The following is a 13,161-nucleotide window of genomic DNA, read 5'->3' as shown; positions in this document are numbered from 1 at the left end:
ACATCCATCACTCCATAGACCTGCATGGAGTGTCCGTTCAGGTCCGCCTAAAAAACTGACAGGTGGACCTAAACGGATCAACCTTGTGAAAGGGGCCTAAGGCGTGACTGTGCAGTTTTTCTATTCGTTTTTGTTAGTAAACTTTCCTATCATGTTTCACTACCTTAACTTTGCCATTAAGACAACCTAGCCTGATTCCATGTCCTCCCTCAAGACTTGGTATTTCAGCCCATTGCATATGGTGCACCCCCACTTTTCAGGGTGGGGGAATATTTGTTAACCTTTGTGTTTGTTTACCCAACTTACATTTTTGATGCTTGGGTTCAGGAAATGGTTCCTTAGAGCTACACACTATCGTTCTGCACCCTGCCTCCTCCACAATTTCTCCCCTCTATTTTTTCTCCATCCTCTCTTTGTCACTCCACAAACTAGCAGTACTTAAATCAAGTCCTATTGGTTCTCCTGTACCTAGATGTTATTGTCCCAGTTCCTGTGGCAGCATCATTTCTAGTTTTTTTTCTGTACTCATATTCAAAAGAGATCTTCTCTCTTGGATATCAAAACTATGAATTTCTTCTTTCTGGTCCAGAAATTCTGCAAGTAATTCACTGGGTTTGTCTTCACCTCCCTGAACTAGGGATAAGGTAGGGTTTGACCCCAGATTTGATCCATGAGGCAGCTTTCAGGTTTCCTGAACTGCTAGTACACAAAGGATGCTTTTGAAATTATTGAACTAATATGTTTGCGTGACATCAAAGATCAAACTGTTCCCGGCATGTTGCTTTAAGAATTTGACTCTGGAATCAGGGAAGCCCTTTAAAGGCCAATTTTCCATCCTGTTTCACAGTCACTGGCTTTATTGGCATGGCTGTTGAAGATTTGAGAGATGGGGTATTTCTAAATCTTGTTAAAAGCTAAGAAGTCTACTTCTCACAAAGTCAATAACAATCATTGCTCCTGGAAGACATACTTCACGTAATGTGAATCATGGTGCTTTCACCCTAGAAGTCTCTCCACTGGATGAATCCTATCCTCCATATAGCTGGGTTTGGGCCAGTGTTTGGCTCTTAGCACTATCAAGGCCCCTGCTGTCTTGTTTCTATGACCATGGGCCCCTTACCTCTTGATTATGACCTTTCTATTGGGAGTCCCCCATGTAGCTCTCGCTTTCCTTTCCACTGTGACTCAAGTGAATCTTCACACAATTTAGTGTGTGGCCAGTCTCAGATCCTTTAGTTAATCAGCCTTGTGGTCTCTAGAATCAGGTTCTAAACTTTCTCCTCAAGCTGCTCTACTAGTCAGTATCTTTCTTGTTTTTTTTTGGCATCTAGCAACTTTTCCCAGATCTTCGAGTCTACCACTTGGGCTTCTGTTCCTACCAGTTCTATCAGATAGGTATTTAGGCCTCATCTGTGGCCAGCTTCAGGTATAAGGTTCTCTCGAGCTGCAGGTAGTTCTCAGTTTCTGTGGTATGCTTAGGCCTGTAAACCTGTGTCGGCTGTCACACATTCCTTAGTCAGAGTGCTTATGGATATCCCAAAAGTTTAAGACTTCCTAAGTCCCTCAAAAGGATGGGAAAAAACGTAAGATTTTGGTATGCACGATAAAATGTTTTTCTTGGGATCCATTCAGTATTGAGGGATAACGTTTTTACTAATCTGCATATATCTTCATGTCCTCAGTACTACTTTTCTGCAAAACTGAGCCATTCTGGGTTGTGGTCACCATTATCTTGTCTTGGCTAACCATTTTTTGTTGTCAGTGCCCATTTATCATGGCATGTAGGTGGCAGTAACCAAAGTTTTTAAACATTGTGTTCTTCAATGAACACCAAGAAAATGATTTTATGGTACATAAATCCTATTTCCTCACTACAGGAACAATGTGAAAATAAAAAAACTATAATAATGGTGATGCATGCTTTAGAGGTAGTGAGAGAAAGGTTTAGGAGTTAATCAGGATAATGTCTGGGCATACAATTTAGGTTAGCTGTATTTTAAGAAGCCAAAACATATCATTCTTTGTGTATTGACTTTTCAAAATTCCTCAGAAATCTATAAAATAATATAGTAAATGCTTCTGATGCATGTGGGAATGTATTTAAAAAAGTCTGAGCTTAAAAAATAAAAATAAAAACATGAATTAAATCATATGCACAATGTCTTTTGGGAATTAAAGCTATGGAGGGAGAAAGAAAGATAGTCACGGTAATTTTGCATCATTTTAAAGCATATTAATGTAAAATAACTGACTTTGCTATCAAATTATTGTGTTTTACTGGTTCTACTTTATCTTATTTGTAGCATTTTAATGCACTGAGTTTTCATAACTCAGCTGTCTGTTTTGACTGTTTTTCGTAATAACAAATGATCAGGTAATGTAAAATTTTCATCTAGGTGTGGTACTTTAAAATGACTTTGATGGTGGATGACAAGCAATGAGTTACACGACACGTTTACACTGAATTCAGAACAATGCAGGTCTTAGAAACATCATTTTATTGTTTTTAGCTATTAATATATACAATACATAGATAAACATGGCTTTTTTCTGCCCTTGTTGATAGAATGTTACCGGTTTAAAAAGATGTATATATATTGCACTTAAAAATGTAATCCTGTACCGAAAACATTTTACCACCAGCAGTAGACATTATGTATACATTATATATATTATATATTTATATGTTCTTCTATTGGAGCAAAGAAGAAACAAATCATGAATTATACATGTCCATAGAAGTATATTTTTTTCATACTTTAATAAATACAATATAATTAACTCAGAACATTTGCTTTTCTTACAGGCCCTGTTTTAAATAATAGTGGCTGGTTTATCGATTATAAAGTAAAAACAGGTAATAACAAAATTCTATTCACATGATTGGTTTGAATATCTACGAATGCTTCCAAGCGTTAATGCTGCAATATATGTTCGGAAACGAAACATCTCTGAATTGCACAGAAGACGCCAATAGACTGATTTAATAACATGGTGCAAATAGCCTGTATGTACCGCAACCTGCTCAGCCTTATTTAATAAGGCAAAGAACAACACCCATTAACCCAGAACTACCAATGAGAGCACTTTCACTGATTAGATTTCAGTAAACTGAAATCTGTTGTTGCTGGTTACTATATCATTGTTATATTTGGCACCCTTACTGCTCTTTGCATTCCCATAAATAAACTTATTAATATACAATCCTTCAGTTGTTCTAATGAAACTTATATTACTATCTGAATACAACAGTTAAGAGCACATCGGTGTACTTTGCACTAAATTGTTAAATAGACTAGTATATTTTTGTGATTTGGAAATATATCTAATAATATATTCCTAGGAATAGTAGAGATGATTGAAAAATCTTGGCAAGTTCAATAAACTTTCAATTTCAGCTTTTCATGATAGGAAATCATATAAATTGTAGGCAACAATAGTGCAGTTAGCATAACTATTGTTTCTTTTTCTGAACAACACTTTTATTAATGTTGGTTTTGGAAAATAGATTCCAAAAACAGGTGAAATAGTATCCAAAGATGTCAATGATCTAAATCTAAAATCAGAGTGGGTGTGGCAATTCTGAAAAATGATGCATTGTGTCCAGGCAATAACACTATATTGACAGTGCCTAACTGGAACAACCATCTAGTATTGCGGCAGAATTTTAAATCAAAGGCTCTGCCAACAATCTTGTAAATAGTAAAATTAGCTCTGCAACACTGAGATCTCATTTCATATAGGACAGGTTAATATTATGCCACGTTCACACAAAATCTGCAATAAAACCATCAACATCTCTATTTATTCTGTATTTAAGGTGCTTGGAGGTCTTTTTTTTTTTTTTTTTTTTTTTTTTTTAGAGAATGGCTTTAATTGCAGTCAGTGGCCTATAGGAACCTCATTGCATGCGTTGTTTGCAGTATTTGAACTTGATACAGCGCTAATGTCTTGTGTGACTAGGGTATTTTGCACTGCAATTATTCGTTGTATCAATACTAAAAAACTGACTAGCAGTGTGATAGACATCTTGAATTCAGCCATGAAGAGCTCCAGTCATCCCCAGGTATAGCCACAGGTCCCATACAGTTTCAATGCCAAAGACGGTGTCAGTATCTTAGGTTGATTAGCAGCTGATAATGAACACAGAATCTGAGAATGCTACTACCTGTAGTAGATGTATAGGTCTTTACTGCCTAGATGTTAGATAGATATGAGGGAGGGGGAGGGGAGATTTACTAAAACTGGTACACACAGAATCTGATGCAGCTACACATAGTAACCAATCAGCTTCTAGATTTAAAATGTATTTGTTTAATTGAACAAGCTGAAGTTGGGTGTTGATTGGTTACTAAGGACAGCTACAGTGTCAAATCCTCAGTTCATCTCCTAGTATACAAAGCATTAAAAGCTTTTATAAATAGATTGAACGTGTCTGTTTTTACTGCCATAAAAAGCTGATTAATAGCCTTTCGTGATATAAAAATAATGCTTATAAGCTTGCATGACATTTAATTATTATCAGTTTGGCACTCGTTACAACAGGAGGATTGATTAGTAACATCTGGGCTATTCCATTTCATATTCATCATCTTTCCTTGTTTATTTCCAAAGACTAAAATAATAAATTGTTGTGTCCACCAATTATTGCTACCCGGAAAATGATAAGTATTGTAAATAATTATATTTATTGACAGGAGTATTACTTGAAATGTACTACATCTTTTCTGTGGCATTCCGTCCCCTAATAAGACAGCTTAAAGACATTGCACAATATTTCAGTCATCGTCCAGAAAAGGATGGACAAAAATACTCAGTAAATGCAGAAATATAGACAGTTAAAGTTTTAAACAAATATCTAACTTTCTGTTAGAAATAAACCAGGCCTACCTGCTCCCAATGTACAAGCTTACAAATAGGGATTCTCAGAAGGTGGGAGGGGAGGACTAAGCCTTCCCTGGAAATCGCTAATAATCTCAGTTGTCTATACCTCTGGAGCTATTGGTAGTTTTACTTTCCATGCTTTTTTCATTAAAGATGACTTCTGTTTATGCACTCTTTCATTGTATACATTTATTAGGTTTGTTACCAAATGACTTTTAGACTTGAAATCAGTGGATTACACTAATGTCTTTCACTATGACATATATAGAAATAATGTAAATTTTAATTCCTACTGTGCTGCTCTTTGAAAAGTGGCTTGATAATGGTTACCCTACACTCCAAAGATGAAGTATATGTAAATTATAGTGAGTGAATTCAGTGGTGGACTGTGATGGCAGAGAGTCCTGCTGCAGAGTTGACAATTGTTCTACCTCCTTGTTGTTACTTGGTAAAGAGGTCTATTTTATTCTGGACTGCCCACACTGCCAGTATACCTGTATACATGACAGTAGCGGGGACTGCAAATAAGGAGCTATACAATCACAGCCTGTGATGGTATAGACAACTTACTTTACAGGAATCCACTATTATAATGACAATCACAGCACAGAACAGGCATTGTTTTCAAAATTTCCTTATGTCACTTTTTTATAGATATATATATATATATACACACATATAAGCAGAAATATAATAGATATATACTTTAATTTGATTTTAAACTTATACATTCATCCATTGTATAGTTTTTCTTTCAGTTACACTTTAAGGCGGTTTGGTAATACATCCTTCTGGATATGTCAGATCTGATATGAGAACATTTCCATCTACTGATCTCCTATCTATTCCTGTTTGAGATAACAAGGATCCAAGGTGAAACATGCTTGTTTATGTATACTCCATATACAGTTCATGCTTAAGTATTTGCTTTCTATAAATCTCTTAGTATAAGAAACAATAAGGTTACCATTGCAACCCTAATTTAGCAGGCATATGATAGACTTATTGGGATGCTGACCTATAGATAAAGTGCTTATTGAGCTGAAAAAAAAAGATGGTAGCATAGGATAATACATTTTAGTTGTTAGTGGGTATGTTCTCAGAATACTTTGGAATCCAGAAATAATAAGTGCAAATTGTGCACAACGCGCCAGTAATACAATAGGTCTCCTTACTACAATACAGGTTTTCAATATCTTGTTTGGCCTATCTGACTTTATTTTGTATCATTACATAAAAACGAAATTTTTAAAATGTAATTATTATTTTCTTAAGAATGGTGTATAAAATAAATTAACTGGAGAAGCTTTTCTGTAGGCTCTTACTTTTAGCTTGATATGTTTCAATGTATCAATGACCTTGGATCAATGCAATGATAAATCCAAAAACATTTTACTTATTTTGGGGCTGGATGTAAAACTAGATTTAATAAATATATGGCCCAAACACTAAATACAAACCAATAAATGAATGTCTTTCATTATTTGTACATTTGTTTCCTGGAGAGTGTTGCTGTCTTTAGCTGCCAGTGGTGGTTTTGGAATAGTTGTTGTAGCCACACTAGTGACTAGACCCCAGGTAAATAGAGGTTTTAAACTGGCTACATGTGTTTTCCTGCTCACTAATATATTTCTCCAGTGTTGGAGGGTCCTCCTTTTATTTATTTTTTATCAATGCCCTTTAACATTAGAGAAGTACAGAGTGGTGCAAGCGTCCCTATGGTCAGATACTAGTACTGGTAAGGAAGTTTAGGGATGCAGCATGTTCTGTAAAGGTTCTACAATTAAGAAACCCTGTGCTCAGATTTAATACTATCAATCATTGATCACTATAGCTATTCTTTAGTATCCTTAAGGATGCCCCAGCATTGTCATTATATAGAAATCTAAGGCTGCTATAGTATCTTTTTGTATTATTTATCAATTTAAATGTATGCTATTATATGTCAGTCAATGAAAAGATAGAATTATTACAAAGCAACATCATATTTTGTTTAAGAAAAAAATACTTATACCCTGAATATTTAAAATGCAATAGAAATGGAAGTACTCGGTTATATAATACTATGTAACTATATTGTACTTACAGATATTTACAGTTGTCTTTAGTATTTATGGCACAAGAAAAGCTATTTACCTTACAGATTTGGTAAGGTGCACCTAAATATGTACATGTGCTACAGAGATGCACTTAGTTCATGAAAGCTACATCCGACACAATTGATTTAGCAAGCTTTGCAGGATTGTGTGTAAAAGTATTATACCAACCATATGTAATTAACATAATTTTGATAATTTAAAAAGCTTTTTAAAACAAGAGTTACGTCATATCACCTAATTTTTCCAGTAGAGTAGTTGGAGAAACCTGGGGGCATTTTTTTTTACTTAATATGTAGAAGTTGGGTATGCAGTGCTCATTGTCACAAGACAAATAGAAAGGGCAGAGAACTGCAGGTTCAACCCTGGAAAGTAAAAGTACACTTACACTCTCTCCCTGCTCTTTTCTCCATCACAGCCAGCATGTATATCCCTAGGCACTAGGGAAAGCAGTAATGTTACTCCCTCTGTCATGTGATAGTGCTTGGGCTTAGTGAGTGGCTGCTAGTTCCAAGCACTGTCATATAGAATGAGGTCACATGCTTCCCCATACTTGGAAGCACTGGGTATTTTTGCTAACTGTGACAGAAGAAGGAATCAATGGCAAGAGGAGTATCAGTGGGTCACAAGGTCCCTTTTGTAAAGCCACTGGGGACCATTTACAAAAGGCAAATAGGCTGTTTACTTTGCAAGAGAATGGGGTGAAGCTTGGCTGACTTCCATAATCTAATCATGTGCAAAGTAAAAGTACTGTTTTTTTATTATAATCCTTGTACAAGTATTCTTTAAAATGTACATTTTCACTGCTGTCACTAAACTAGGGGAAAGTTCCCTTTCAAAGTTAACAGCCTATTTGCCTTCAGTAAATCAACCTCACTGCCCCTTTGCCCTAAATGTGCAAGTTAGTGCTGTCTCTTTTAAAGTATTAGACCACTCAAAGGTAATACTTTAGTTAAAGTGGTTCTAAAGCCTAAATATTTTTTACATTAATGCATTCCTTGCTTTAAGGTAAAACATGTTTAGGTAGCACTATACCCCGTCACCCCCTTATACTTACTTGAGCCCTCATTTGATACAGTGCTGTGTCCATCTGTAGTGGCTCTCTCCCTTCTCCAACTGCTCTCACAGACTTGGCTATGAGCAGTGGGAGCCATTGGCTCCTACTGCTGTCAGTTAAAGCCTGTGACGAGGAAGAAAGAGATGGAGCCAAGCTGTGCTATCTGTGTCTAGAGACACAGGCAGTGAGGCTCAGGATCGGGCCTGAAGTTTGCTATGACAGGAATCAGCTTCCTATGATGGCACACTAAGAAGAGGAAGCACCAGGAGCACAGGCAGGGACCGAGAAGAGGAGGTTCAGGGCCGTCTGTGCAATTCCATTGTACAGTACAGGCAAATTTAAACCTGTTTGTTATTTAAAAAAACAATAAAAGGGAGTTTATAATCACCTAAAAGGTGAAGGCTAGCTAAGTAAGCACCTGGCTTCTTATAAATAATGCATGTTCTAACTGCAAGATCTCCTGGGCATAATTAATGATTCTGTTCCTGAAATTTTGGTGTCCCCTCTCAAATTTGAATTGTCCGGTATCTCGCACTACACTCCTCATTTTATTCCTCATTTATGTCTATGGTCGCCTGGGCTTCCTGTGTGAGGGAAACATGCACCTGTGTGCAAAAGCCCTAACTCTTCATATTTGTCAAAAACATTGGCTCTGATAGACTGACTTTTAATTTTAGGGGAGCTCATCCAACACAGAATTTGTAATGTTTTGAATAGAGAAAGGCAATTTGTACATAAAGGTGTTTGATGATGTAATGCCAAGCTCCCATCTTATAGCCCCGTAATGGCGAACCTTGGCACCCCAGATGTTTTTGAACTACATTTCCCAAGATGCTCTGGCACTCTGCAGTGTAGTGGAGCATCATGGGAAATATAGTTCCAAAACATCTGGGGTACCAAGGTTCGCCATCATGGTTATAGCCCCTCCATAAATATTTTTTTTTGTAATTGAGAGATGTTTTTTACATTTCAAAATGCCAAATTTATTGCAAAGGGCTCAAAAAAGCTTTATAAATTAGGGTACTATTATGATTTTGCCTGCAACATTCAATTATTATTATTTTATGTAATGATTTCAGCTTCTCAACCTGAATATCTTTACATGTGTAAATCCTCTATATGTGCACCTTAACAAACCTGCACAAGAGCACTTAAACTAATATTACATATAAACAAAGGAATGAGTACATTCACGTTTTCCATGAAATCAGCTCCGGTTCTGGGGACAGAAATAGTTTAAATACACTAATAATTCCAGTAACAATACATTTTCCCAAGATGTCAACATTTGCCCTCTGCAAAACAGTAGAGCCTTTTGTTTGGCTAAGCCAAATGCACGTAATGTACATTTTTTATTTATACCAAATTAAATAAAACATCAAGCAAACTTTTCTTTAACATTGCTAAAAGTTAAGCAAGTTTACATTCAATTGCTTTGATGATTTACATACTTATTTTTAGTTCTAATATAGTAAAAGCAATTTAAAACAGCACTGGAGATTCATTTTTGAGTGGAATGCAGTGTCAGCTCATCATATATATATATATACCAGTTTATTCAGTTTTTGGCTGAAAAAGTGGTTTGTCTCTGCATACTGGTTTATTTGCTGAAATAAAAGGGCAATTCTGGTCTCTGTACATTAACACCAAAATTTTTGTCAAAATTTGGTATCAAAGGGTATTATACTTTATATTTGGGTTAGCAAATCAATATTAGTTTTGAAGTAACACTGCTGAAGTTAAATTAATAAATTTAAATGGAAAGAATTCCTTGAGTTGAGGAAAGAGCGACATTTTGGAAGTCAAATTACACAGCTTGAAAAAGATAACTAATAAAAGATGAGGATGGAGGAATATGGTTATGGGGATTTCCATAAAGGAAAGGTGTATAAAGGCATTTAGCCCCTCTTGTTAAAATATACATAGCATTACTGCTGCTTGCAGGTTACAAATTGGCAATTAAATTGGAAATATTTACAATGAGGGGAAACTTTAACAACTGGAAGGATGTCACCACTTTAGGATTTGGGGCTGACGTAGTAAAAAGGGAAAATAAATACAGCTGGTTTATATATGTAGCAGGTAATATACTATTTTCTTATGTGCTAAATTAAGATGGCATACAAACATGTTTATCAGATTTGTATGTGAGCTCTTAATAGCTGGCCAGAAGGATTTACAATAATCAGAATCTAGATGACAAGTGCATGACATCCCGAAGGAACCAAGTTATTAGCAACAGTGCATATTCCTGAAGCAGGAGCAGTCTATATCTGTGACAAAAGAGCCCTTTATGTGAGGCCTGGTCAGGTAACAGGTTTGTATGTTTTCAATTTTGTACTGAAGACTCATGTGGACAACCTCCATTGGTTATGAAAAGTGTGCCATCAAAAGAGGGATAGTGGGAGTGAGTTGCTAGGAAAATAATCTGACAGGGTAGGAAAAAGTATTCATTATTTTAGGATATGTTTTTGGTAATTGTTTATATAAAGTAATCATGCAAACCTGTCATCAGAACTTGCCCTCAATAAGCTACACAAAAAAATGTAAGAGCTCTGACAAACAGAATGAAATATACACATAACAATAAATAAAAATAAAAATAAATCTGAGGTTTCATTGTTCCTATTTATGTTTTGCACACGTTTAAATGGACACATGAATAAAATAAACTGCTACATTCCCCATATTTTATGATTGCATGTCCCTTGCAGCCATTTGCTGAAACAATCAAGTTGTTACAGAATTCTCAAGGAAAATCAAAATAAATAAAATCAAAATAAATTACAGGTGTAAATCACATTTCACCATTACTGTACCTTAAATTAACCATTGAAGCAAAATATATTTACCACTTATATTAATGATTCTTAAGTTGCTTACCACATCACAACTGGCATTTTAAAAAGCAAACATTTATATAAGTTTTCAAGGATGCCCTTTCAATGTAATAGCAGCTTTGTGTGTTTCTTTAGTAAACACCCAAAGTTACACAGCAAATGATAATATAATTTACTCAAAAAAAAGACAAAAAATGTAAACATAAATATAGGGTCCGTGGAAGGATGTTCTAGTATCCCTTTCATATACTGGATAATAAAGATCATTCTTTTTTTTCTTTCTTTCTTTTTTTTTTTTTAAGGCATTCACTTTCTTTCCACCTGTATCCTCCTTGAGTCTTCTTGCATTGAGAATACAACGTTGGATGGAGAGAGGAGACTGTCCACCCAGTAGACTGTTCCATACCAGATCTTGGGAGCTTGAGTGGATGTTGGGTCTTCAGCTTTATTTTTTAAGATCCAAATGATTTGAAATGATACTGGTTGGTAATCTATACAAGAACACATGTGGTTGCATAATGCAACGCAGCAGTGCTTACTGAAGCAGCATCAGTACCTATTTAAAATAAACTGAAACATCATAAAACAATGCATCCTTACCCCCTGCACGTCTAATGTGTAGCACCTTCTACTTGTAATAGCTAATGCCTCTAGGGAGTGGTGAGATGTACCCATTTAGTTATTCTTGTTCCTAATTATCACATCATTTATAAAAATAGAAATATACAAGAATTGACGCTGGGTTCCATCTTGAGAGGTTTTTCTCGTTGTCCTCTGAGAACATGTTGGAGAATCAGGTCTCAACAAGCCCTATGCATGTAGCTGATTTGAAGTCAGACATGATTCGCAAAACAACACATTTTTGCAATGAGTTTAGCAAACTCTGAGGGAAAAAAAAAATATCCACTGTGTGTGTATGGCACAAAGAGCACAATGACAAGGGCATATTCAGTAGCAATTGATTCGAAATGGTTGGCAATGTGTGCTACAAACTGTACAAGCATGTTGTTTTAAAAAAGATCTAAGTGGTTCTTTGTTCTTAAAGCCTAGTTTGGGCTTCAGGTATATATATTTCAATGCTGTCTGCCCGCTCACTGGCTGAATTTTGCCGGAATGAGGCTGCTCTTTTTGCAGCCATTAGCCGCCTTCTGGCTTCTTGTCTTTGTCTGTCCGGTAGGTCCAGAGACTTTTCTCGAGTGATAGGGAATTTTCCCCTGGAAGGTTTCTTTGGTATTGGAGGTGGGGGTTTCTTGTCATCCTAAAAATATAATCAAATTAGATATTTATAGTTTGAAAATGTAATGCAAATATTCACTATTATGCATATTGATGCTATATTCATATTGTAAATTATATACATAGTGAAACAATACTTTATTAATGAAGATGGTTAGGACTGTTTTCATGAAATAAGAAAAGTCCAGAGCTGCAGTAGTTTGATAACTGTTTCCATGACAGCTGCTATATCTCTGACTTCAAAAGACAAACACTATACAGAGGGTAAATAAGGGATCTGTTACTCTGTTACATAGATACAGTATATATATAATATATATATACACACACACATATACATACACTGTGTGCAAGTGTGTGTGTTTACTGCATATTGCAGTTTATTTTGTAAGAAAGAGGAGGATTTGTTTGTGTGTTTGTTGCCCATGTGAACTACTTTGCACAGATACCATCAATAAAACTGTCAGGTCACCTTGACGCAAGGTGACAGGTGCACACCGTAGGGATCAGGAGTGCACCGCAAGGCTGTGGACCCTACGGCTGACCGCCGCAGATGGGGGACAGATTCCACTGGGGTTAGAGCGTAAGATTCCCTGGGGCGCGGAGTCTAAGAGCCAGCAGGTGTTCACCAGCGCCTCGAGTGGTGAGGATGGACTTGGCTGCAACTGGCTCCAGGTCGTGACCCCCAGGGTCCCCCAGCTCACGCCCACAGTAGGCAACAGGAGGATAGGGATGGTGAGGGACAAAGCCAAGGTCGGGGCCACAAGCAGACAAAACTAGTCGGGTACACGCCAAAAGGTCAGGATCACAGGCAAACAGGGATAGTCAAGACACGCCAAAGTCGGTAACGGAAAACAGAAGCAGAGCACACGGCAGAAAACAGGAAGCCAACACACAAAGGAATACACAATGGTTGATCAGCACTGATGGCCTGCAGTGCACAGGTTAATATAGGGCTCCCTAATAGGGCCTGGGGTGGAGCCATGCTTAGAGGAGAGGTTATAAAAACCACCAGGTGGAAGTGGCTGACCTCTTAGTCTGAACACAT

General features: G+C 36.5%; 1 protein-coding gene and 1 long non-coding RNA gene across 6 annotated transcripts in view; one reads left to right on the top strand and one right to left on the bottom strand.

The window, feature by feature from the left end:
* Positions 1 to 11,312, top strand: part of LOC143988303 (uncharacterized) — a 38,584-nt gene extending 27,272 nt beyond the window's left edge. Inside the window, exons 2-4 of the long non-coding RNA XR_013276819.1 lie at positions 2,807 to 2,857; positions 5,631 to 5,757; positions 11,180 to 11,312. This is a non-coding gene — a long non-coding RNA (uncharacterized LOC143988303). The remainder of the gene's footprint in view (positions 1 to 2,806; positions 2,858 to 5,630; positions 5,758 to 11,179) is intronic.
* Positions 2,482 to 13,161, bottom strand: part of DLGAP2 (DLG associated protein 2) — a 1,292,461-nt gene continuing 1,281,781 nt past the window's right edge. For all 5 annotated transcript variants that reach the window (XM_077487763.1, XM_077487764.1, XM_077487766.1 and 2 more), the window contains one exon: positions 2,482 to 12,135. In XM_077487763.1, the coding sequence (XP_077343889.1) occupies positions 11,917 to 12,135 (219 nt within the window). In that variant the 3' untranslated portion in view covers positions 2,482 to 11,916. The remainder of the gene's footprint in view (positions 12,136 to 13,161) is intronic.

The sequence above is a fragment of the Lithobates pipiens genome, unplaced genomic scaffold (genome assembly GCF_037356315.1).
Source record: "Lithobates pipiens isolate NorthernLeopardFrog02 unplaced genomic scaffold, aLitPip1_a1.2 Scaffold_18, whole genome shotgun sequence".
NCBI classification, from domain to species: domain Eukaryota; kingdom Metazoa; phylum Chordata; class Amphibia; order Anura; family Ranidae; genus Lithobates; species Lithobates pipiens.
The sequence above is the reverse complement of the archived record's forward strand: the minus strand, read 5'-3'. Positions and strand labels throughout refer to the sequence as shown.